The sequence below is a fragment of the Anoplolepis gracilipes genome, chromosome 16, assembly GCF_047496725.1.
Source record: "Anoplolepis gracilipes chromosome 16, ASM4749672v1, whole genome shotgun sequence".
NCBI classification, from domain to species: Eukaryota; Metazoa; Arthropoda; class Insecta; order Hymenoptera; family Formicidae; genus Anoplolepis; species Anoplolepis gracilipes.
In genome coordinates, this window is record NC_132985.1 from 1333595 (window position 1) to 1360727 (window position 27133).

General features: G+C 36.1%; 1 protein-coding gene across 8 annotated transcripts in view; it reads right to left on the minus strand.

Annotated features, from left to right (window-relative positions):
• LOC140674644 (thyrotroph embryonic factor) overlaps positions 1 to 27133 on the minus strand; it is a 65013-nt gene that overhangs the window by 21047 nt on the left and 16833 nt on the right. For 2 of the 8 annotated variants that reach the window (XM_072908352.1, XM_072908351.1), the window contains exons 1-2: positions 23282 to 23639; positions 16935 to 16964 (exon numbers count right to left, since the gene is read on the minus strand). In XM_072908352.1, the coding sequence (XP_072764453.1) occupies positions 16935 to 16964; positions 23282 to 23639 (388 nt within the window). Of the gene's footprint in view, positions 1 to 7731; positions 9300 to 16934; positions 16965 to 23281; positions 23640 to 27133 lie in introns of those variants that run through there. The other 6 variants (XM_072908350.1, XM_072908349.1, XM_072908345.1 and 3 more) reach the window with 5 other exon arrangements.

The following is a 27133-nucleotide window of genomic DNA, read 5'->3' on the forward strand; positions in this document are numbered from 1 at the left end:
CTCTCGTAAACAGCGCGACTCTTTCTTTCTCCTGTTCTTTATTTGTTCCTTTTTCCGGTGCGAAAAGAGAAACTCGTCTTTAAATTACTTTTCGAACATGCGTTATCGAAAGAAGGAAGGGTTCGTGCAAGCAAACCCTTCTCTCCTGATTGTAAATTTAACTTTCGTCGCCCGAGAAATTTATGTTCTTAAGTATATAGTGTGTCCCCATCGTCGAAAATTTTTAAATAGCACGTCGTTATTTTTTCCGAAATATCTTTACCAATTAATTCAATATATACTCTACTTATATATACAGTACCGGCCAAAAATATATTACCTTTAGTATTTTTGAGTATAATTTTATTCAAAGTGCATGGATATTTATAATATCATAATATATGTTTTGATAGTAAATACAACTTACTAAATAAAATATTTTACATAAAATAATATAAAAACTTAATTTTAATAATGTAAAAAATTAATTTTGTAAGTAAGTAAATTAAATTAAATTTATGCTCAAAAATCCTAAAGGTGATATATTTTTGGCCGGTACTGTACAAGACAAAAAATTGAAAAGCTTAAGCAGCTAATATTCTTTGTTTAGGATATGAAACGTGCTACCATTTCGGACAGTTTTTTGCGTTTTAGCGTTTCTTTTCGCTTTGTTGGAGATATTTTTAAAGGACGTTTAGATAATAGCAACTAATGACACGTGCATATGTATACATTATATGTACACCTGTACGCGTGCACACACGCGTGTAGTGAATTTATTGATTTTGTTTTTTCGCTATCTCGTTCGTCCACTTCTGACGTATCGGAACATAGTATCTTCCGGTACTGGCGCAGCTCTAGAAAGAACGCACACAACAGTATAAGACAGCCTGTAATAACGATAATAGCCCAGGATTAGCGGTAGATTTCCTCTCCTGTTGATTAACGTCGCGCGAAAGAAAAAACACCAGATTAATGGCGACGAAGCTATATACGCAATCTTTCATATATAGCTGTGCATTTGCCGCTACATTTTCATTATATTCGTTTTTATTGTCAGAATCGGAGAATTATATGTTGCGTATATACAGTCGACACGAAGCTCTCTCACAACTTTCACAAATAACCATTTTGAGGAGTTTGAAATTCAAATCTTTCCAAATTTAAAACAGATTTCACGGTTTAAAATTTTTACATGTAAATATTTATATTTTTTTGCGAGACATTTAAGTTTCGTTTTTTTTTTTTTTTTCTTTTTTTTTTCTTTATCGATGTTATCTTCGAGATTAATTATTTCCGTAAATTTCTATATATTACCACACGTGTGCTGTTATAGTATATAACATTATTAGTGGCATTAACATTTGTCGAGATTGACACGCGGAACATGATATATACTACGAAACCTTGGGACTCGGCCGAGAATTTATCATTGATTTATGAAGTGCACCAGCAACTAGTTTTAACTCGAGCAGGTTGAATACCGTTTTTATGCCGTCCGACACTTTATGCGTCCAACGAGCACGATGATGCTGACCAATTAATAAAGTCAAATTTTCTGTATTTTTATATAAAAACAATTTTCGAGTTAATATTATTCGATATATATCGCGTATAATTTTGCATTATTTCCGCATTCGCGAAGATATCAGATTAAATCTCATTTTTATAGTAAGCTAAAATTTTAATGATATACTTTGTGATGGAAGATACTAACTAATTTTTGTGGCAATTTTATGACGAATTCGTAAATTCTATCTATTTTATGACGCATAAATTTATCACGATATTTATATATAAAAAAAAAAAAAAAAAAAAAAAATTTGTCATTTTTTTTTAATTGCATGACATTTTTTCGTTGTCGAGAAGATTCTTTGACCACTATCGTTAACTACTCTCCAATTCCAAGAGTCGATCGCCGTCAAGTCGCCATTTTTTTCATCCAGCTATACTACAGGAGCTAGTATATCTTTACATTGACCACAACAGCAAAACCGGTTGTCTTGCGTGCTCTTACGTATCTAGGAAGTTTCAAAAGTTTTTTTGGCGATTTCGCTTTCGCGACTTATTTTACTATCTATTTTATTATATATAAAAAGAACAATTTTAGTGACATAACGTACGCGTTTTTTTTTTTTTTTTTCATTTTAAAGTAAAAACTTTTCATTGTCATTTATCATCCACACAATAATAATAACATATTCTCTAAATTAACGATTTATAAATTGACGAATTATAAATTGACAATTTACGAAAAATTACGAAAAATTAAATTTGACTTCGTTATCTTAAAATCAAACTATTTTATATAGCAAGGAGAAAAGTAACCGACGCAAACAATTACATATTGGCGACAAAGCTTCACGAGCAATAATACGAGAACCGCTAGCTGAAAGCACGAAGGTGTCTATAAGAATGGCACGTGATTACTTTCTCCGACAGCCTGCACAACTCGATGTTCGTCGACAACGCCGACGACGTTGACGACGACGCAACGATGACGACGTAGTCGAGAACCGTGTGTGCGTGCGTGCGCGCAACGCCAGCTGTCTTCCGGGTTTGAGGCTGAACAGTCGGGTTTCCACACGGCGTGCAGGTTTGCGCGAGTTGACGAGTGAGATCGAAAGACTTTTCCTACTTTACGGCAAACGACGCACACGGCGAAAATTGCTATCGCGAAATTATAATTTCCCGATGAGAGATTTCTAAATGATAGATCTGACGGACGAAACTTGAAGCAAAGTTAATTAAATAATGTTTAAAACAAAATAAATCATATTTGTTTTGGGATAGTGTAATATTTCTTTAGCATAGTACAAATTTTATTATTATCGAATCTATTATCAAAGATTTTTTTCGCGCATATAAAAAGATTTCTACGTTTCAAACGTTTAATTAATGTTCTAAGCTGATACGAGCTGATAACTATCGAAAAAGCTATCGAAAGTTTTTAACCATGGCCTTGCTAACCTAGTCAGCGAAGTAACCTTGAATGGTTGAATAATAACGGGATTTAGCGTATTTTGCATCGACAGACGAGCATGAGCATTCGAGTTATGATCGTTACAATTATGATTCTACCGCCTTCTTCGAGTTCGTATGCTGCAACAGAATGCTAATGGATGTAAACGACGTGTCGGCATTACATCTGTTGAATCCGACTGTACAAAGAGAAAAGTTTATCGTCAGGGTCTCGGAGGAGACTCGCAGTTTCATGTCGTCGGGTCGTCCGATAGTAAAAGAGCCGATTAATATATAGCCTTTATCGATGCTAAATTATAGTCCATCTGTACACGTGATACGAAAAGTTTCGCGAACATTCTGATGATTTCAGACGCGTTATTCGCTTCAAGTTCCGTACGAACGATGGGCTTGTATTTTTTGAAAAAAAAAAAAAAAAAAAAAAAAAAAAAAAATAAAATAATAAATTGCGTAAATAATATATTGCAAGTACTTTATCTTACTGAAGTTTTTCGTTTAGATTTATTAATGTTTTTAAAAAAAAAATATGATTGTACATGTCAAATAACAAATTGTCAGATAAATTGGCAGATAAACTACGCGCATTGATTACCAGAAAGAATAATTGGGTTCCTGCGATTTTGATTTTATCCGTTTTAAATGTCGCAATACACAACCAGCTTTGGAGTTTTTTTCGACTTGAATTTCTCGCAAGTAACCGCAACATTGTTGCACGAGCGAGTGGAAGTTTGCGCAACGCACTTTCTCTGCCCCGTTAAAAATTTATTCGCTATCTCGGCACTGGCATAAGGCGCCAGTGTAATTATTAGCCTAGCTATAATTAATGCTTGGCTGATCACAAGCTTATCGAAGGTCGTTCTCTATCTATTCGCGGTAGGATTAACAATTAAGAATTAATAATTAATAACAATTAATAATAATTACTTGTCGATAAAAAAAATTATTACGTTAGTTGAACATCCAGGGGTTTTTTTTTTTTTTTTTCTTTTTTTTTTTTGTAAACATATAAAATATATTCTGACGTAATTTCATCGACTTAGCATACAGTCTGACTTAACTTACCGCTTTGCAAATGAAACTTACCTGGAAGAAGATAAGAGCGATTCGTCAGTTGTTAGCTATTAGTCAGTTATTGTTAGAACAAGTATGCGCTTGACTTTCGCTATATCGCCGACTCGCGGTTACGTAATAAAAGAACTGAAGAAGAAAGCTTTCATGTGCTTGTATATATGTGTCGATAATATAAATAACTTAATGTCTCGTATATATTTTTATGTATCTAATTATCTCTCGATATATTCATCTTTCAATTATTGGAGGTTCTAATTAATACATAATGTTTGTTGCAGGATCTCCTCAACTTCCTTTAAAAGATTAAAGATTCATCGAAGCTTCTCTATCGAGGTGAGTGTTAAAATCCAAATAATCGTCTCTTACAATCGCGATGTCGCCCAGCGAAATCGGATTTTGCGAATCGGCTTCTTTAAAAGAATGCGTGAACGTACTCGTGCTCTAGATGTACTTGCAACATGCGCGTATTTACTATTGTTTGATGGTATATATATTGAAAAAAAGCATCTCATGTGCATGTATATTTATGTTACTTACGATATTGCTTTATAGTTTCGTTCGTCTTATTGGAAAACACGCGTTTGACGATACGTATGCTTGTAAAAGTATAACGGACTTTGTGCATAAGGTCACAACTTTATGTCTAAAGAAAACGCGAGTATGCACTTTTATTTACGCATCTTAGATTGCTTATAATTATATTATATAAATAGTGTATGTATACATATATATATATATACACATATAGTCACAAAAATATCTTTCCGCGACGAGTATCTCTACTTTTCTCGTTCAACGACATGACAAATATATCTCTTTCTCATATACAAAAAATTCCAACTATCGCGATTCTTAATTTCGATCAGGAATGTAACACTATCAAGGTCGGCAACGATATCCCGAGGTCGTAGGTCGGCGAGCGAGTTAAACTCCATCTCGTTAACCGGAGATGCGCTTCAATATCGACAAGATTGTCGATTTTGCGTCATGATTTAATAACTTTTATATTCTTGATAATTTTTAATATCAATTTGAATATTCATCTGAAACAAATGTTAAAGTTTGTTCTTTGTGCGTAGATATAAACGATCAATAAACGATAATAATAACGAACTCGTAACTCGAAACGTCCAAGTTTCTATAGATTTGAAAATATATATTTAATTCTTATATTACTTAACACGTCTTTTACAAACTCTGGGCACTTTTTGCAATTTTTTTTTTAGCTTTTACTAATTCGCACAAAATGCGCAATCACTCTCGATTAGATCTTTTTTTCCAAGTTTTTTAATGGAGCTTTCAAATATCTTTCTCTTATCTCACGACACACTTTATACATATATTATAGCATTTAACCATGATTTGATATATGTATATAAAATTATCGCAGACGTGTGAAAAGCGTAACTTTAAATTAGTATATAGTGGGTTTGTCGGATTTACGATAATACTAACGTGATGCTTTAGGACTAAGAGAGGCTAGGCTGACCAATCCCTTGTATTGTCCGTCCTAAAACACGATTCTAATCTATTGTACTCGATGACAATACAACTCGCGGACACCGACAGTATTGCCATTTCGATAGTCGTTGAATCAAGAGCTGTCTCGTTCTTTAATTCGTAAATATAAATTGACGCAAATTTTAGAATAATAATCTATAAATCGGCTCTCTCTCTCTCTCTCTCTCTCTCTCTCTCTCTCTCTCTCTCTCTCTCTTTCTTTCTCTCTCTCTCTCTCTCTCTCTCTCTCTCTCTCTCTCTCTCTCTCTCTCTCTCTCTCTCTCTCTCTCTCTCTCTCTTTACACATTGAATTTAATTTTACATTTTGTATTTTGCATTTTATATTTTGAATTATTAATTCGTGTTAGAAAAATTTATTTTTATCTAAATTTATTTAGCTAAAACATCTGATTATGTAAATTTATCATTTTTTGTCTTGTCATTAAAATTTAATTGTTCTACAACTGTCATATATTAATGACTGACGGCATATGTCTTCATACAGTAATTATTCTATATGTGACAGAGGAAAGAGAACGTGAATTAAATCGATAAAAAAGAAAGTATGAAGAGACTTGTCGCATCTGTCGCAGTATCGTAAAATTTCCTCGTATCATTAATATTCCATGTCTGTCTTGCGAAACATCATGCTCGATATGCGCCTGTGTTCGATAATGCGAAATTACGATGAGAATTTATCCAGGAAATTCTTGATCAAAGCGCGGACTCGCAATTTAACGAAGTGAAATGTTACTTTCATTCATTTAGTCTTGCTTTCATCTCATGGAAGATACACTTTTTAACAACTTTTGCCAACGTTTCTGACAAAATTTGATTAGCCGTATAAGAAACTACGAATTACCGAGAAGATATTTGAAATTGATAGAAACGCGTTTGTAGTAGTAACGAGTGTTTTCTGAAATATTCACGATACTAAACGATACTAAAAAGCATATAAACGACAAGTAGTTTGCTATTTTTATCTTTTCGCGCCGTGAATAAATATTTAATTTGTTCGTGCAAGTAAATTTGTTACGCTCGCTATTTAAAATATAATAGGTATATAGAAATAAATAGAGAATAAAGTATATACACACACATATATGGTAAGGAAAGAGACTAAGAATAGAGAATAGAACACGGTTTTTTCGTTTTAATTCAGTATGGCTTAAGAACATACGCAAATAAATGATACAATAATAGTTTTTTCCACGGAAATTCTCTACTCGCGCAACAAAAGGAGATGATGAATGGACGAGGGAGAGAAAAAGAGCGCGAACGCGAGCAGAAGCGAAACAAGCTGAGGACGTGGGAGGATGCAAATGCAAAGAGCCTTGAGTCGAATCCGCCGTAACTAGGATAGGTGCATAGGTGAATTCACACGTCTACATACATGGAGACGGATGATTCATTCACGCTCCATGTTCGATTAACTCGACCCGCCTAGTTAACAGATATGTTTCGCGATAAATGACGCAGGTTAGAGATATTTTTCAATGACAATCGTACGTCGATAACAAGTAAACTTTGTTGCATCATGTTTTGAACAACCACTGTTTAAAAAAAAGATGTTAAATCAATTATGTATATTTATTATATCTTATATACAATTTTATTCTTTCGATCAACCATTCACACACACATACGCGCCCACACATGCAATTTTTTTTTTTTAAAGAAATGTAAACCTTGAAAGTCGAAAAATCTATTTTTGTCATCTATATTATTATTATTTAAACGTATTCTTTTATAACGTAAATTTTTTTATCTCGAATAAATAAACGCGCATTGTATATGTGTATAATGTTTAATAAACATATAGTCGAGTATAGTTAACGTGCTGCAGTAGTTGCAGATCGAATGTAGGCTGGCTAATGTAAGCAACAGGTGGGCGTTTCTCTACTGAACGACGACTTCTCCCTCTTTACGGTCACTAGTTGTATAGCTAACTTTTCCAAGCTTTACGTGCAGTATACTATACAGTTTGATTTATACTCGTTAGCTAGAAAATCCACGTTTAACTTCCATTCGTACGGTTAGCAAAATATAAAGTCTATCTCGATAGATGATGAATATACACATATAAAAGTTACACTGATTACCGACAGATTTTTATCCATCGATTTAGCTTAAAGCTCTTGTTTCTCGGAGACAGTGCCGTATCTGTCTAATTCCGTGTCGTGTTAGCTGTATGCCTACCGTTCATGTAAACATGGTGCTGCCTCCACAAGTGTTGATACTGGGACCACCTGGAACTGGTGCTGTCGTCGTGGATGGGCGGCAGCGGCGGGTGTACCTGGTGACCGTGCGAGGTCGGCGGCAAGGGTGGCGGTGGTGGTTGTTGGGACTGCTGTTGATGAGCCGGCGCGACCACGATGTGCGGATGCTGCGGCGGCTGCACCGGCTGCTGCTGATGCTGAGGTTGGGGAGGATGGTGCGCCTGGGTGTGCAGCACCCCAGCTGGTACCGGCGGTGGCGCCAATTGCTGATACTCCATCGCGCAGCTCATCCGATTACCTCACGCGCGCATCTAATTACTCTCGCGGTACCCCTTTCCCCCCCTCCCCCCTCCGCGCTCACAATGTCCAGCGCGGATAACGACCAAGTCTTCCGCGAGATTCCTTTCACTCGTATCGGAGCGAACGGACGCTCCGCTGCTAGGAGATTATTCACAAGGCGAAAATTTTTTTTTTTTTTTTTTTTTTTTTTTTTTTTAATCAAAGAATTTAATTGATCTCTGATTGTGGACTGATTGTTCACCGAGGCTCGGTTCGACTTTAGAAACGGCGCGTTGAATCGCGGCAAACCCACGATTTATTTCTAAACATCGAAAGTGAGAATATTTGTCAAATCTATTTTACGAATTTCGGCTTCCGAACGATTGATCGTTTTGCGTCTGCTCAATTAAATGATCCTCACGAATTTTCGAAACAAATCGCTTCGTCTCTTCGATCACGTGATCGTAGATCGATCTTCTCGCCGTTCCCGCCAAGAGAATCGACGCGCGAAGAAACCTTTCTTATTGCACTCACCAGTAGTCCGAAAAAAATAAAACGAGATCGTGGTTCACGGAAAAAATCCAATATTTCCAATGGATATAGAAAACACTTGCGCGAGCTCGTGAGATAACGATCGAAAGGACTCAGCGCTCCGAAGGGCACTGCCCCGATTCCCGAATCCCAGACTCGAGTCGAATCGAGTCACAGGAGTGTACTAGCAAGTCCCAGTGCGCCGATTAAACCGCGAGCGCCGAGAGTAGCACAGTGTCGACTGTCAAAATCGCCGCTCGTCAGCGTCTATCCGTCGGCGCCGTGTGCCGATTGGAGCGTCGTCGTTGCCGGAAGCGGCGCTCCTATTGGTCCCGCTCCATACCCGGCGAGAGGAGGCAGGGCACGACGTGCTTCGACGTCGTCCTGGAGGTGAGCGCAGAGAGACAGCACGAGGAAAGACGTAGCGAGGAAGATAGAGAGACACGGGCGTTCGGACGAGAAGTCAGAGAGAGAGGGAGAGAGAGAGAGGGTAAGAGAGAGGATCGCGTACAAGGAGGGAGAAAGAGAGAGAGAGAGAGAGAGAGAGAGAGAGAGAGAGAGAGAGAGAGAGAGGAGAAGGCTAGAGAAAAAGAGAGACGGGGAGAGAAAGGGAGAGGGAAACTCGCGTGCGTGTCTCGAACGTGTGGCGTCCGGAAAGACACTGGAGTCGCAAGCGCCACGCCGTTTCGCCGCTGGAGAGACTCCTTTTCTCTTTGTCGTACTCGACGCTCCGTCTCGCTTTCCACCGCCCCAACATCCGCTTTTTCCCGCCCCCACCTCCCACTACACATCTGAAACCTGACCCCACTCATCGTGCAAAAGCGCACCGCCGTGCGCGTTGCTGCGGCTGCGGTCTCTTCCTCTTCTCCGCTTTGTCAACGACGGCGTCTCTCGTCTCTCTTCGCCTACGAGAGCCAAGCTCTATCGACGTCCCTGTTCCGTCCAGCCTCTAGGATCCAGGTCTAGTCTTCCTTCTCTTCTCGTTTGGAGAACGCCACCGTCCTCTTGTCTATCTATATGCCTGCTTGCCTGCTTGCCTGCTGCGCTTCGGCTGATCGCGCCGCACTTTTTCACTTCACGTTTGTGGCTTTCCTTCCGTCTCTACTTATTTTACTCGTTTCTTTTTCTCTTCCTTTTTCTCTCTCACTCTATCGCAATATGCCTAGCTCCGGGTTTGCGGACGCTGAAGAACAACACCGGAGCTTTTACTCTCGATTCTGTTGCTACGCTCCGACTCGATCTTTGACGGATTTAATTATCACGCTCCGATCGTTTTTAAATATGTAGGTCGGCGTACTGCTTTTTTCAGTATTGTTTCTTCAATCTTCGTTCTAAAGTTTCCAAGCTCAGACATTGCTTGGAAAGCCGCGAGAACATTCGTGTCTCGAAACATGCGATTATTCAACGATAAGCAAATATTTATGTACCGATATTGTCTTTTTAAACGTCTTTGACGTCATCCTCGTCTATATCGTGTAGAACTGCTGAGAGTGCAAGGAGGAGGGGAAGAAAAACTGTGTATTTATTTTCCTTTCCAAGTAAATACTTCTCTTTATAAATTGAAACGCCATCTCCTTGTCTCGCCTAGGGCATTTCGCCACTTTCGATTTTACTTAGCGAAGCATGCACGCTTGGGTATCGTTAATTTCACAAATCGACCAATTGAAATATGTTACAGAAAGTATGTCACTTCATACAGAATGAGAACGAGCGATTTACTTTCCGCCAACTGTTTGTTTTCAGACATTTAATTGCCGCTTACAAATAAAATAATTTATCAATTTCCAAATTATACATCTATCATTTTATATTATTACGTTCCATTTTAACATTATTTTAATTAATTACAAGACTAGCTTAAGAACACTATAAAATAGCTGCTACAGTTAATTTACTTATATGTATACTTGTCTTGTTTGATGCAACAAAGTCAGTTTTATATTTGCATTTATAATTTATCTTCAAAATTCATTTAGTGATGAAATCGGGAGGGAATTCTTTCAATTTCATTAAAAAGCAATCGCGTGTTAATATTCTTTAATGTTGCGAGCGAAAATAAAAATATTTCATGGCGGCCATTATAATCCGCGAAAGCGTGTCTCGCTTTAGGTCAGGGTCATCAGGGCCCGGCATCCGTGGACAGGATCCAAAAAAAATCTCGCTGTCTCTGTTCTACCTTCGACGAACGCGGAAGTTAGTCGTAGTTAAGTTGCTTCGGTGAAAGATGATAAATAAAGATAAATTTGAGAGAAGAAAAAATATAGGTGTCGATAAAGCGAACCGAAAAAAGAAAACGGTGAAATGAAAAATATGTTCTCATGAATTTTTTATACATATATACATGCTTAAGTACGACATATTTATCTACATTGTACGAAATTTCATCAGGTGATGTTACAAAATAGTTTTATTCAGAAATATTTGCCAATTCTTTAAAACGATTCTTTTAATATTGCTTAAAAATTCTTTTTCGCAAGAGAAACGTAGAATTTTTTGAAACGTCTAAATAATGATAATTCCGACATTCTTTTAATATATGCTTGTTTAAAGTTATGTTTATATCAGTTGATGTTTATATCATGCCGATCGCAATTATTCCTTTTTCATCGTAAGCTATGAGGAGAGAAAAAAAGAGAGTGCGGGAGGGCTCCACATAAGTTACGTAGTGAAGGCACGAGGCTCTGAATCACCAAAACCGGTCTGGTAGACGCGATGCCTGTTGTACGAACGCGGAAACCACGAGAGACCTGCGGACTCTCGCGAGTCACGGAAGGATTCCTTTCTCCTCTTCGCTCGCCGTAACTTCTTTTTTTGTCTCTTACCTCGTTTTTAGTTCTTTCTCATTCCTTCCTTTCACGTTTTGCTTCTCCTTCTATCGTTCTTTCATTTGAAAAGATTCGTCAGATATTTGTCTGGCTTTTTTTTTTTTTTTTATCACATCTTTCTTTATTATTAAACTGTCATTTATTATTATTAAATTGATATATTTTTAATACTTAGATTTTTAGATGCTTGAAAGATAATATAAATGTTATTAAAAATTTTAAACGACAATTTAATGCAGTTGCGATTTAAAAGTTGATTGATTGCGAACCAAATTTGTACTTTTATCGAATTGCAATTATTTTCCATCAAATAATTGATTGTTAAATTGATTGCATGTAATTATTTTCTCCACTTGTTCCATTTGAAAAGTCTTTTTCATTATTTTGTGCGCGTGAAATAAACTCAACATTCTATCGGATTCGAGAGATCTTAATGCGAGCAAAGATGCCACAGCTTTCTGACTAAAGGTCGTTCGGGAACTTAAACGAGCAACCTGTTGATCCTGGACCCTTTCACTCGCATTTCTCATTCGTATTAGGAGAAGGATGAGGGCAGATGGTGGATTGATTTATCGGAATATGATATCCAGTATTTCACAATTCGCGCGCTTTGTCTTAGTTAAAAATTATTTTTTCGCGATTCTGCTTATATCAAAACAAATTGTCGGATATTTAAGACGTTGAGATCGTGAATGTTAATCAAGGATTTCCGATCTCGATTTCCAATTTCGAGATAATCGCAAATTTCGCAATCTCGTTGAAACAGCGGTCCGTGATCGAATCAGAACCGGTCGCTTTAGGACCGGGCCAGACGTGAAAACGAAACTTTCGGCGGCTTACTTTCTCCTAGGCACTTCCTCCTCCTTCTCGTCGTTACAGAATCGAACGTGGGCCTACCTTCTTGATTGCTGCCTTTTTTCGAGAGAATGCCTTTTTCGTTTTTCGGCTAATATTTTAATCGTGAAAAACGGAATCGGTATGTGTTCCCTTCGAATTTATTCCTTAATCGATTAATTCAACTATTATTTTCGAATCAAAATAGAAATATTCTTTATACAGAAGGTTAAAAAAATTCCACATTATTTACCCAGTAACGATAGAATCTAGCAACAATTAACATTTTATCTCTTTCTCTTAACGGCAAGTAATTATAGAGCAACGTCGCATTACTATCGGTGCAATCTATAAAGTCACATATATTTTGCTAATCAGGCGTGCGACAGTCTTTTTTTCCTACTTGAAAAGTCTTCATTTTGCAAAAATACCTTTAAAGTAAATGTATTTATTTATTTATAAAATAAAGCAAAAAAAGGATGTCTATCTCAAAGACCTTTTTTTCTAACGATCGCATTATATAATCATGTTCGATCATACAGACATCATTATTTATATCGCGTTGGAATATATGCATTGATAATGAAAGAATTTTCTTTTTTTTTACCACTATTTTTTGCCTCGATACCATCTAATTTGCACAAAGTATATGCATATATGTAAAACAGAATATCGATTAGATAAGATCATGGGCATATAAGAAGCGGCGTTCCAACGGGATCGAGATTTTCGCCGGTTGATTCGCGAAGAACAAGAATCGAGAAGCTCGCGAATCATGAACCTGGAAGCGGCAGCGCGTTTATTAATTATTACCTTTCGGTAAATACCGTTTGCGGTACTTTCGTTCGCGACCTTTCGCACACGCGGATGCAACACGTACGTGACAGGGACTCGAATAGGATCCTGGCAATAATTTCGCATCCGTTCGACACTTACCACGCATACTCTCGGCCGTCAGTCGCACGTGTACGTGGGGACCAGCACGTATTCATTATCGTTCGGATTGATTGCCGGTACCGCGAGTGTAGTTGATACGGCGGACCCGGCGTGGCGCCCGACATGTACATACATACATATATTCTTAAGTACAAACATATCTGTGCATCTCACGAAAACTTCCGCGATCGATTCCCATTCGCTTGAACCATTTCTCGCGTGTTTCTTGCCGAGACCGAATAAAAAGATTTGAAATTCCAAAGAAAGTATATTATTTATTTTTTTCTGAAAGATATCATTTGAAAATCGTTATACGTATTTATTCGTGCCGAAAAAACATACAAGTATCTCGGGTTCTTCCGTATCTATGTGAACGTATAAAAAAAAATAGCGATTTCGAGTACATCGTCTTTTTGCAATTTGATTTTCATGCGCGAGTAAGAAGAAGAGAAGATTCGTTTCTTTCTGATATCAGTTTCTTTTGAGTGATTAATTAGCGTGATATCTATTCCAAATAAAATTTGATTAAATTATCCCTATCAATTTTGTTGAGACGCATATGATGTGTTTAAGCAACGCTCTTGATTATTTAAACGGCTTATCACACACATACATACACATTTATCATTTTATTTGTTAATCTCTGGGCACGTGCTTTCAGCACGTCGTCATCGCTTCAGAAAGCGCAGTTGAAATATACGTACAGCTTTTATAATCTTTTTGACATAAACGTTTCGCGATGCCGCTAACATCTGCTTGTCAGCTGTTAATTGCGCCAAACTCGAAGTCGTTAGATCAAAAGGGTGTAAGATCCTAGACGCCGAAATAGATCGACTTCCGCAGTCGCGTGATATATTCGACATATTCGATATACATAATTTGCTGGAAACAATTGTGATTAGCAAAGCATACGGGACACATGCGGATAATCTATTGACACAGTAGACTTTGACAGTTATTAAGCATACATAATTAATTAACGTTAAGTAAGAATATAAATATTAAACTTATTGTTTCTTTTCTATTTATGAATTTTCGAGATAAAGGTAAATTGTTTCGATTACGGACACAATACGGCGTAGAGTCACAATGTTTTAAATAATTTGAATAACAAAATCTTTAAAAAAAAATACGAAAGAGTTTCGATCACGTGAATGAAAGCTATATATATATATATATATATATGCCAATTAATTACGTATTTAAATATAATTGTACAATATTTTGAAATTAATAAAATCTTGCAAGAGAAATTGATAAAAAAAAGAACGAGTTTCTCTAGTTTCTCTAGTTTAAAAAAGTCTTAAACTTATTGATCGAGGATCGAAAATGCAAAACGAATCAATCCTTTTATCAATATATGTGTGAAATTTTTGTATTTCCGAAAAAAACTATATAAAAATATTTTCGAATCACGTATAAGAATGTACTTATTTTATTTCAAGAAATCATATAATCTATATTTCATTCATTTCCATTAAAGATTCAGCTTATTTTGTACGATTTATTATGCGACAGATTATTCGGGAGTAATCGATGCTCAATAATCGCAAATTATCAGATAAAATAGTCGAGGGGAAAGCATCTTGGTAATTCTAGAAGAGCAACATGATCATTCACGCACATAAATCTGTGTTTGTACGGCGGTGTATTGTGCATCGTGCTTTTCCGCCGAGTTGAGCCAAGCTGAAGCATCGCGTTATTTCCACGGATTTACCTGTCACTGACACACGTGTTTCATTAAAGTCTATTATTAAATGCAAATCCGGGTCCAGAATTTGACTGTAATTATTGCGAAAGGAAAGTCGCCAGGAAAAGCATGACTGCCAGGCGATGTATCAACACGCGATATTAGTAATCTTTCACAGATATGTAAACTGAACTCTTTTTAAGAATTATTATAATTGCATCTTGTGTATATTTAAATATAAATGTGCTCGCGTAAATTTCTTTGACTGCTTAAAAGATATTATATTTAAAAATGTGAGGGGAATACCACACAGTAGCAGCTTTATCGCTTTAATTTTATGATTTCTTTTTTTAATGATTTTGCATGTATTTGTAGTGAGATTTCAAAATATTATATTAAATTTTTAAATGTTTTATTCTCTAAGATGAAGAGCTTTTTAATTTGTCATTAATTAATTTCGTAATATAAATATTAATATCACGCTTGGATCGATGTAATACTTTGTCACAACTTTTGCATTTCTTTTCGACATGAATCATAATAAAAAAATAAAAAGCAAGATCATTGCTTGTCTTTGGTCGATCCTTGACACGCGAAACCTGAGTCCAAGCGTCAACCGCATGGGATTATTCTTCGTGTGACACGCACAGCCACATCTCAGCAACATATCCGGCGGCAAAATATGAGACCGCGACGTCAATGACAATTATTATACGTTTCGAGTTTAGATCGTAATTAATGAACTAGATGCTATTTTAAGATAATAACAAACTTTATTAAAAAAAGGATTTTAAATACGAAACATTCTTTTAGTTGATATCTCAAAACACAAACACACAACACGCTCCATCACCAACCAATCAGTCGGATAACAATAGAGAAATTATCATCGAAATTGACGAGGTACTTCTACTATGATAATAAACGGGAAATGAAGACGTATACGTATCAAATAATTACGATTGATTACATCTCGACTCCGCATTGCCATGACTCGAACACGTGTTGGCAGGACGCGATTAAAAGTTGTTTAAATCATAAATGGCAACGAGAGCTATAATTATAAAATAATCTGTAATTATTAATGCTTGGTTAAAAACGCACTTTTATAGGAGAGATACTAATTACGTCTGTGTCATTATTAGTTACATTCAATATATCAAAAATATTATATGAAAATTTTATAATTTTATAATTGAATATAGTACTAATTTTCTGTATATAAAGTTTTTTACGTGAATGTCCAATGTGAATAATGACTCTAATATTTTTTTTAATGACACACATTACACTTGTCGCGCTAAAATTTTATTTCTTGAAACGCAATTTGAAAATTACATGAAGAATGAATAAGATTTTAAAGATACTCGGATGTACGCGCGAAATTCTTCTCCCTATGACTATCGTAACATGAGTGTGTGAATATGAAGACTTGACAGGATGTGACGCGTCACAAGGCCGGGCCATGCTTCGTATCTATCTGTTGCTTCCCTCCCATCCTATTCGTGTTTCCCGCGAAATATCGCGTCAATTCAATGCAACTCCATTGCCTACCTGCATGTTAATAATTTATCGATGCATCCGCCGCTCTGCCGGAGATATCTGCTCGATCTCCGCCGCGAATTTTTTATTTGTTCTCGTCAATTATGCCTTCTATTTTTTAAGCTTGCCGCTTTTCATCGAGCAAAGACGATCTTACAAATTTTTACAAATATCGTTTGTGAAAGAATAAAAATGATAGCTCAATATCTCGTATATGATTGTTTTATCAGATAGAAATATTAAAATTGATTTTTATCGTGTTGTCAAAATGATTTAAAAATCGACTACATATATATATATATATATATATATATATTTATTTATTTTGCTTCTCCTATTTAATTAAAATTCTACGATCTACACAAGTAGATTGAAAGAAGCGTGGACATGTATGCAACTGATAAAACGCATGCAACAAGGAACGACTGGTCGTTCTTGGTTTTTAGCCAGGGGGGATACACTTTGCAGCGGGGGATCCTTTTGTGAATCCTTTGATAGGGAAGGTACGCAAATAAGAAAAAAAAATAATCGCCGATGGTCACTTACCCTTTAGAGAGGATGTTATCATGGGATCACCTGAAAACGACACAATTATAATATTGCTATTGAACGTCATGATTAGAAATGAAAGAGATAAAAAGCGAAAAAATGTTTAAGCGACCTTCTCCCTTTTAATCTCTTTCTCTCTTTCTCCCTCTCTCGTTCCATTATACGACATATTATATTCGCGCGCGCGCGCGCGCGTGCACGCTTGTGTCGAAGATCGCATGCCGTCCGTGGCGCAACGAATCGCATTCTCCGGAGGTGGAGGCGAAGTAAAACAAAGCCCAATAAAGCGAGAGGAGAGAAGAAGAGCGGACACAAAAGAGTCCTCTTCTTTCACGGAGATTGCAGGTCCGCATCTCGCGGTGCATACGACGACGAGCGCGTCTGTACTCTCTCTCTCTCTCTCTCTCTCTCTCTCTCTCTTTCTCTCTCTCTCTTTCTCAGCGCGTACGCGTATGCGTGCAGCCTCCCACTTGTGCATTATGAGACGAGAGATAGAGTATCTCTCGCGGCAGAAACATTTTCCCGGTACTTTTCTACCGCGCGGTGATCCCTGACCCCGGGGCCCTGCCCACCCGGGCCCACGCGCCCGCGGGCACGGTCCTGCTCTCGGATTTCTCCGCACAGCGAATTCCGTCGACCTTAAGGTCGGTGGAATATACTCGCGATGGCTCGGTGCGCACGTGTGTTATTTTTCTTTCGATTCATTATTTCAAACGAAGAACGTGTAAGGCAGTGACAGAGAATCGTGTCTGGTCTTGCCGCTTGTCGCGCGTGCCACGATATTATTCATTCGGAATTATTAATTATTCATTAATACATCGTTGACTTTTTTCGTGCCGACAGCTTTAAAATATGAGCATCAAATGTTACGGCGCGAAGGATGAAAATGCTACGCGCTATCGCGCGATAAACAAACGGCCGTTTATATTTTCTTTAAAATATTATTCTTATATTTTTGTCGTAGCTGTTATTCTAACAATATAAATGAAAAATAAACGCAACATTAGCGTAACATAATATTCATTAGATCGTTTCATATCACATCTATGGTTTCAGATTCGCACTTTCAATCGATAGCAGATTATTATAAAATTTTAATAAGAAATCAATAGTAATTCAAACTAATTCGATAATCAAGACTATATATATATATATATATATATATATATATATATATATATATATATATACTTGTTATATTTTTATTCGTTCAGTTTTATTCAAATAAACTCTGGATTTATTAGTCGAGATTCTTCGAAATTGAATTAATACTTGCATATATTTTCCTCTAATAATGTCAGATGCAAATAATTAAACTGCTAGCGTTGTTTAGAAATATCAAGCACTTTCATTAAGCGCGGATATACTATTGAGGTTGCATAAGAGAATAACAGAGAAAGAAAAAACAGTTGTGTGACCGTTAACCTGGAATAAATTGGAATAATCAGGGCTTTCCGTTTGAAATGTCAAAAGACTTTGATCGGGGAATTGCTAAGAACTGTAAATTAACTATATATATTGACAATAGTAAAACAAGCATGTTGAGACCTTTATTGTGTAAAACAGACATGTGTCTCGTTGAGCATAATTATCTAATCGTATTTATTTGTTATTCATATGTATTAATTATATAATTGTACGTATAATTATAGATATATAAAATATAAACGTCAACGATTGTATTCACATATATACATACACGCAGAAAGTTCCGCGTTCCATTGTAAAATTAAATTAAGCATTGCAAAGTAAATTTCGAGACATGCCATTCGATGCACGATGTTGGATTCCCGCAAAAGTTTATCGATGGAAAACCGTCCGCGCTATGAACTGGACACGTGGAACGAACGCGATCTTCGCGTTTAAAGAGTCGATTTTTCCGTCTGCCTACGGTATCGTCGCGGTATCGCAAGTGCGTTTTCGCGCTCAAGGACGTTGTCCAAGACGTTCCATCTCGCTGCCGAGGATAATGCAACGTTTCAGGATAACGCGACGGCCGTGCTGTTTATTTCTAACCGAGACGCAGGATAGTAAACCGTCGCGAAGTAATCGCTTTCCTTCTCCCTCTCCGATTCAGCCCCCTGACTCCTCTGCCCCCGCCGCCTTCATCATTTCTTTCTCGCGATGTCATTACGCCCCTCGTCCGTCTCGCACGTTTACCTCCCTCGGTACGTCTCTTTTCCACGAATCTTAGATCCGATCTTTTTCTATATAATGATGATATGGAAAATGGCAGAAAATTTTCGTGATTCAGCGAATACGACGTGAAAAAAAACGACGAAATATTGCGCACTTTGTGAGAATCTAACAAACAGTCTGTACGATTATTTTTTTCCGATTACTATACTCGCGAGAAAGAAGTTAATTACGGTGATAATAATCTTGTTTTTCATCGATCAATCCAAATAATAATTTAGAAACGCGCGTATATACATATATGATATATGTTTTTGCGAATATATAATATAAATAAATATTTTATGAACTTTGGATATCGTAAGACTGGTTTTTGATTGAGCTATTTCAAGACGGGGAATTGTACAAGAAAACATGTAATTATAGAAGCAGTAAATAATTTTTTGCAGTAAATCTTTTAAAAACGCAACTATCATTAAAACACAACTAAAGTACATTTAAATAAAGAGAAATTAAAAAAGGAACATGTTTTTTTTATTTTATATAATACATAATATTAAATTAATCAATAAATATTTTTTAATTGAATTATATTCTGAAGAATAATTAAATAATATATATAAAATAACTATAAAACTTTTTCTTTTTCAATTTTTTTTCATTTTATTGCAAACATTTTTATGTATTGTTGTTTAAATATTTCGATTACTAACGTCATGATTAAGATCTGGATTTTGCAATCGAATATTTTTTCACAGATTAATACAAGCAATTCTTTGCCAACGGAATCTTATTGATTCAACGACTCTCGATTCTAAGAAATCCGGAGATTATGATAGCACGACATGCCGCGAAATAATTAATTAATTAATTGCGTAAAGCAGACTTAGCCCTTTACTTAATTCTTCTCGCGCGTGTCCGCCCAATCCCTGTAGCACGTATTCCTTACCTATGTGCGTACGTACGAATGAAACGCATATGGCAACAGAGAAACAATAATAAGTCATGCGCGGCTAGTTAGAAGCGCTGCCGTAATTGCATCCTGACGGCGGATGGATTTATGTTCCCGCACGAGGATACGCGCGAACCTCTTCTCGCGATGTCGCTTCGCTAATCAAGCGATCACCACGTAATTCATCGCGGATTCCTCAGTAGCATTTTCACTCGGTTTACTATTCCTGTCGTTAAACGTCATTAGCGTACTGTCTAATTAATCATTTACTCTCTCAGACTTTAAAGCGCTTTTATGATTTTTAATACCTTTCACAATGAAAAAAACGGAAATATTTTACAATTTTGAAATACATTATATATCGATTCAATCGTGTACAAATCTCCTTCATTATTCATCTATACATTGTTTGTAAAATTTATTTATAGAGATAAAATGTTTTTTTATGCTCTCTCTATTAGATTTTATGGATTTATAAAAATTATATATATAAATATATATATATATATATATATATATATATATATATATATATATATATATATATATATATACATTATAAACGAGATAGTCAACTTATTTATTTACGTTATTCAAATTTTAAGTAGAATGCAAAATACAAATAGGATGTGGAAAGAAATTTTACAGATAATAATTCAGACTGCTTGGTTTATGAAAAAGATGGCAGAGTTATTCTCTCATACATTTCAAAACTGACCGGACGAGACGTGATTTGAATAACGGAGTAATATAAAAGTGAGCATTGCGCGAAAAGAACGACATGGTGAAAAGAATGCCGTTCATGGAAATCGCGCGCGATTAGATACAGTTTCCGTGTTATGTCGTTCCGTGTGATGGACGTTGTTGTTTATTTCGATATCGAGATTACGTCGCGAATTTCCATGGGACAGAAAATAATGCCGTGAACGTAACAGCAATTTCCATTTGCAGTCGTTTTTCTCGAATAAACACGATCGTTGTTTAGATACATCCCCTTGCACTTTCTGGACAATTTTTTTCAACAATAAACTGAGACAAATATACATAATCACTACATAATTGGATTTCAAAGCAAGTAAATTCGAAGAGATTGAAAAAATTACAGCTGAAGAAAATCTATAAATATATAATAATTGATCAATCTCAATTATCACAATTATTCAAGATATATCTATCATAATAAAATAATTCTATTAATAAATTTTTCATTTTTTTAAATTACTTTTTGTAGAATAGATCTATAGCATCAGAAGAGATCTATAGAAATTATTAATTTTAAGAGAGCTATTATGTATCTGTTCGAAATCGTTTCCAATCGGAATGATTCCGTATTCCGTTCACTTAACTTATTATTATACGCGAAAAATATCCAAAATGATGAAAATGTTTCTGACATTTCGAATGGAAATTGAATTTCGATCGAAAACGTAAATTTTTGATCGGAATCGTAAGTGATTACATAATAGCTACACAGGCCTCGATAAGTAGTTATCTTCTAAGTCGAAGAGATCAAACGGATCATAAGAGATACGAGAAAAGTTTGTTTCATTAGGTAGGCGATAAACGAATTAATAAATATTTATACGAGAGCGTCATGAATAAATAATGCGCTCACCTAGGTACGAAAAGTGCAGGCGGCGCGTGGCGCAAAATACTATTACAACAAAGAAGTATAATTATAGCGCAATTTTAATGATGTCATTGGAATGCGTCATCTCTACATAGAATCATATTATAACGCTGCTATTCAAAGATTCCGTTTTGCTATTCATCTATTAAATATCATAATTTATAACTTTTAAGTACCATAAGCACTTAAAATGATGTGTTACTTTGGTGATTTGACGTAAACAAAAATAAATTAATAATAAACTTTTAATCATGTCTGCTCTATTGCTTAAAAAAGGAGTTATAACTTTAAACATATTTAAAAATATTTCACTGTGCTTTAGCGAGTCAATTTATTTGGTTAAACAAATCCACAATGCGAGATCGGCAAAATACCTCCGTTTAGATGGAAGCAACAGATTCCCATGAATAATTCAGCAAACTATTTACCGATGGTTGCGTGGGCGACTATCTTCCCTCCTTGCCCCTTCGCGAGGACTTCCGCGACAGGGCAATCCCTTTCGTCGCGAAACGCGTTACGCAACACGTTTCCGGAAAAATTGCTTTCGACATCTTCGCCATTCAGACGCCGGCGTTGCGCGAAGATGAAAATTCTTAATCCGCGAATGTTTGCCATTTACGACCTATGTTAATGAAGAAAAAAATGCGTGAAAGTACTTGACACGAAAATCGACCTTTTTTCCATTGTTATATTTTGCTGCCACTATAGAGGCAGTAAAATTTATAATTTTATTACCTTGCAACGTATAATTCGTGTCGCTGCATAAATGTTGCTTACTCTTCCGCGTTTATTATACAAAAGTAAAAGTTAATTAGTAGAATATAGCACGTGAAATACATTTTTATATTATTTAATAACATTTTTTTTTCGCTCGTAGCTATAAAGTTTTCATTATCATTTTAATCCCTCGCCATATCGGATTCGTAGAAAATTGGAAAAATTCTTTTTGAGTAACATCGTCGATAGATATTCGGCGTCAGACAAGATTGTCAATGGCAATATGCGTGTGAATAAATAATATTATTTTTATTTGGACCAAATTACAAGTCTCTCAGCCCTTTGAGAGTATAGATTTTGAAATTCTACATTTTCTTTATCATCTTTAATAATCTTCGTGTTATCGATAAAAGAGACGATATCGTAAAAAACTCGCAATGAAGAAACGCGAGTCTCCTGGGCATAGTCAGAGTGTATGAGAGAATGGAATTATAATCAACATGATATTTTTAAGATATATGTGGAGAGAAGAGGCTAGTTCGAGACCGATGGGGGTATATTAACCCTTTCAATAGGATCGGTCCATTTGGTGATTGACATTGCATGACTATCGACCGAGGCCCTTATATAATTTTGTGTCCAGGGAGAATTCTCCCCGGAGCGCGATAAGAAAAATAATTTGGAATATCCAGCCAAGGCCAGGATTATCAGAAATGCAATCAGCTTCCGCGACGCGGAAAGTCGGTCCCTCGTGAAAGAGATTATTATTAATTGTTAGCATTTTTATAGGACGCATTTAATAGCATAATCACGATATGATAAATTGCCGAATTTCCTTTAATTTTCGATTATAAAGCGGATCGATATCGTCGATATCAAGATATTGACGCGCGAGTGTAATTTGGATACCTGATCCGTCATAAGAAACTGCTCTCCTGAGCCCGGTTTGTCCTCTAATAGGGTGAAGATGCTGCTGTTGGTCCAGAGGCGGCGGCTGGGCGGTTTGCAGCTGCAGATGATGTTGCTGGGAAGACGGATAGTGGGTAGTGGAAACGTTTACCGCGGCGGAGGCACTCCCCGGTAGCTGCTGATACTGGCTACCCTGATATTGACGGGGATGATGTGGGTGGTGATGGTGGGGGTGCGAATGCGGATGCGAATACGGTGTACACCAGGTATAACATTGCTGCCAAGAGGCGGCCGCGTCCGCACCGGCCATCTCCTCTCTTTCCTCGTTTCCCATTCGCGTCCAGCCGCAGGAATCCATTCTGAGTTTCGACAGTACTTTTTTTTTTCTTATCGAATGTAAGATGTATATTGGATACGAACAGTTTTCATAGAATCACTCAAAATGTCGAATTTGTCTTTGATTTTTAGGCAAAAATTATCCGTTATTATTTCACGTTGTCACTTCAAGTCCCATGTAATATTCCTTAATTTCGATGACGTTATTAGACAATGGGGTTGGTTATTATTTATCTTACATTAATTATTGCAAAAATTAATGTTAATATTTTTTTTTCAACACACTTTTATGTCGCGAAATAATTTACGGATTACAATATGACGATTGTTTTTTTATCGTTTAAATCGTAGTTGCAATTTTTGGTTCACGATATATGTATATTTTCTTATATTTTTTTATCAGTCAAATTAGTAGATATATGTAGTGCTTCTTCCAGTTTTTCACGTTCGGCAAATGGTCGTCAAACTATTCACGAGTTCTATAAAGGAGTGCGTAGAAGTAGATTAAAGAAATTTTCTCATTCGTATAAATAGTTACATGTATATTTTTTTCAAATATCCTCCGTAATATTTCATCCGACAACACGTATATAGAAGAACATAATATTTTTTAATTATAGTTATTTCTCATTTCTTTGATTCCATTAGATACGTGAAAAAAATAAAAAACGCAGTTTTTTATATATATATATATATTTTAGCTTTATCTTATTTTTATTTGTGGTATAGGTATAAAATATATTCGACATTATAATTTTTTATTTGAAAAAAAAGAGAAATGAAAAAGTTGACTTGAAAAAGTAGACGGGTAAAAAACTCAACGCAAAGTAATTATAAAGTTTCTAGCTAGATATTATGAATATTTGCCTATATTTGTATTCAACTTTGAAATAATAATATATAATGTGTAAAATAAAAAAAAATGATTATCCGATCACTCAAAACGTATAAAGCAAAAATAAAATTTGTAGCATTTGCGATAATTTGACTAATCGCAAATTTATTTTTCTTAAATTTTCATGTTAAAAAAAGCGAGTCGGAAGTATTACGGGCGAGTGTAAGAGTAAGTAATATAAAAAAGTCACTATCACTTAGAGGAACAAATTTTACAAATTTTACGTTCCGCTCTAAAACTGTCGATTAGTCCCGCGAAAAAAGGCTTCGCTACGATCGATTTCGATTCGATGATTCGCAGATTAAACTCGTCGTATTACTGCGCGAACCCGGAAGCTAACTTCTTCGAGATGACGTCGTTTAAATCTGTCAATTGTCATTTTCGCGTCATGACCCGAATCGAGAACGCAATCGCGACCGTAAAGAATTATAAATAGATACACCATGATGTCACGGTTAATGTCTTTTGATATAATTTAGGGTGATTTGATTGGTCTCATTGTCAGCTTCGTATTCCCGGAGCGGTGAGACTCTCGAAAATAGGCGATGCAATTTCACACGCACACAGCCTGAGGAGACTCGGCGATGACTGAGACGAACGGAAGGTTCTCCTCCGCCTTCGAACGAAAGAGGGTTGAAGGCACGAGGCGCGTCAGCGGCCGATATCGGGGGATGCGCCCGGGTCCACGTGCATCGGGAGAGGCACGTTCCTCGGTCACGTGTTCGCCCACAACCCCACTCAGGTATACATATATCTGGAAAATGCGCTCCGGTGTTAATTCCACGTCGGATGAATATACAGGTGAACGTCAAGCGTACCAAAACATAACGGCTCGCTTCCTTCATTTCGATGTAAATAGCATATTCACTCGAAATCGTAATCATGGTAAATACGATGATCAGTGACATGTGTTGATATCTGCATTTATACACGAATCGATGATGTATATCTCTGAGATATATATTTCTGAGATTGCTAAAAAAATTTTTTTTTCCAAGATTTTTTTAATACCCGAAGTTTTTTCTTATACATATAATATGGTATTAAATTTATTGTTTGAAATTTTGCAAAAAATATTTTCGAGTAATCTGGAAAAGAATCGTAAGAAAAGCACGGTCATTGATAACCGATGTGTCAGGTTCGAAGTAAGCGCAAACGTCATCGAATTACTTACGCGTGTATGTACACACACAGACACGGATATACAGAAAACTGTGCGCATATTTTCATTTACGTATGTAAAAGTAGCGCACTACTGCGATCACTACGTAACGCACCTATATATGTATATCGGAACCGATGATCCGCGCATGAAATTACTTTGATATACGGCAGTTTATCGCTAGACATGTTAAGTTGTCGCAGGTCAGGTCATTTCAGGTCAACGTACTCGTATGTACACGTATATTCTTGATCTCCGGAATTTCTCTCGCTTGGCACAACCTCTGTTTTTATTCTTTTCTTATTATATTGCGTTTGTATTTCCCGCACACTAACAATCATAAATAAGCATCATTCAGCCAATGATAGACACAGGATAATCAAAAATAGTTTTGTACAAATGTTTGAAAAAAATGTATGAGATCTCTTAATAAAATCGGAAGCATTTCTTCATTAATAATAGATAACTTTTGAATCAGAAATAATTAATTTGATATTTTTTATTAAGCAAATCTTTTTTCTTCAGATATGAAAATATAGACTTTTTACCTGTAATTAAATTATTATTAGTTTAAAGACTAATCACTGCAGATGTATGTTTAATACTTAATATTTACAAATCGGAGAAAGATGATATTTTTCGTAAAAAAATTAATTAAATCACTATTTGCATTTCATGTGTTTACTTTACGGCCGTTAAATGTTTCATTAATTTCGCACGAAGATTGTATACAATGCTACACACATGAACACGTCGACACGACGTGAGGATAAAATTTAATAATAAATTAATACAGATCACACTTAATATTGGTCACGAATATGCGATAGTTATTATGAGCTGTCCGATCCATTAGGTTTTATGAGCATTTTTTTTCCTCCCGACTCGATCTGTCAACTACAGCATCGCCGACGATCTATGGATGTCGCTCGCACATCCTTTTGTATTTTCCGGTCGAACGACGATTATGTTTTGGTAGACGTCAATGCTTAGACGCGGAGATTGGCCCGGGCCATGCGATCTTTCTGACTCTGTCGTGCGTGATGCCGCATTTGTTTCTCCTCCATTCGATAATTGAGGCAGATGAATCGTACAGGCCATCGCCTGCTATACGACAGATAGAAGCTTCTCTTCTCTCTCTCTCTCTCTCTCTCTCTCTCTCTCTCTCTCTCTCTCTCTCTCTCTCTGTATCGCGAGATGGAATGATTAAAATATAAATTGTCCTGACGATTCCCTATGACTCGTCTGAACCAACATATACATATACATATGTGTTACATATATGAAGTAATCCCTCACCGCTTTTATTGCTGGCACTATATTGCGAAAGAATGCAACATATGGAATAAAAAAAAAAAAATAAAATAGAAATTAGGTTTGATTCTCAGATTTTAAAAAGAGGATATAATAACGTCACGATCGGTTAAAGTTAAAATTAACCAATATTAAACAGATCCTT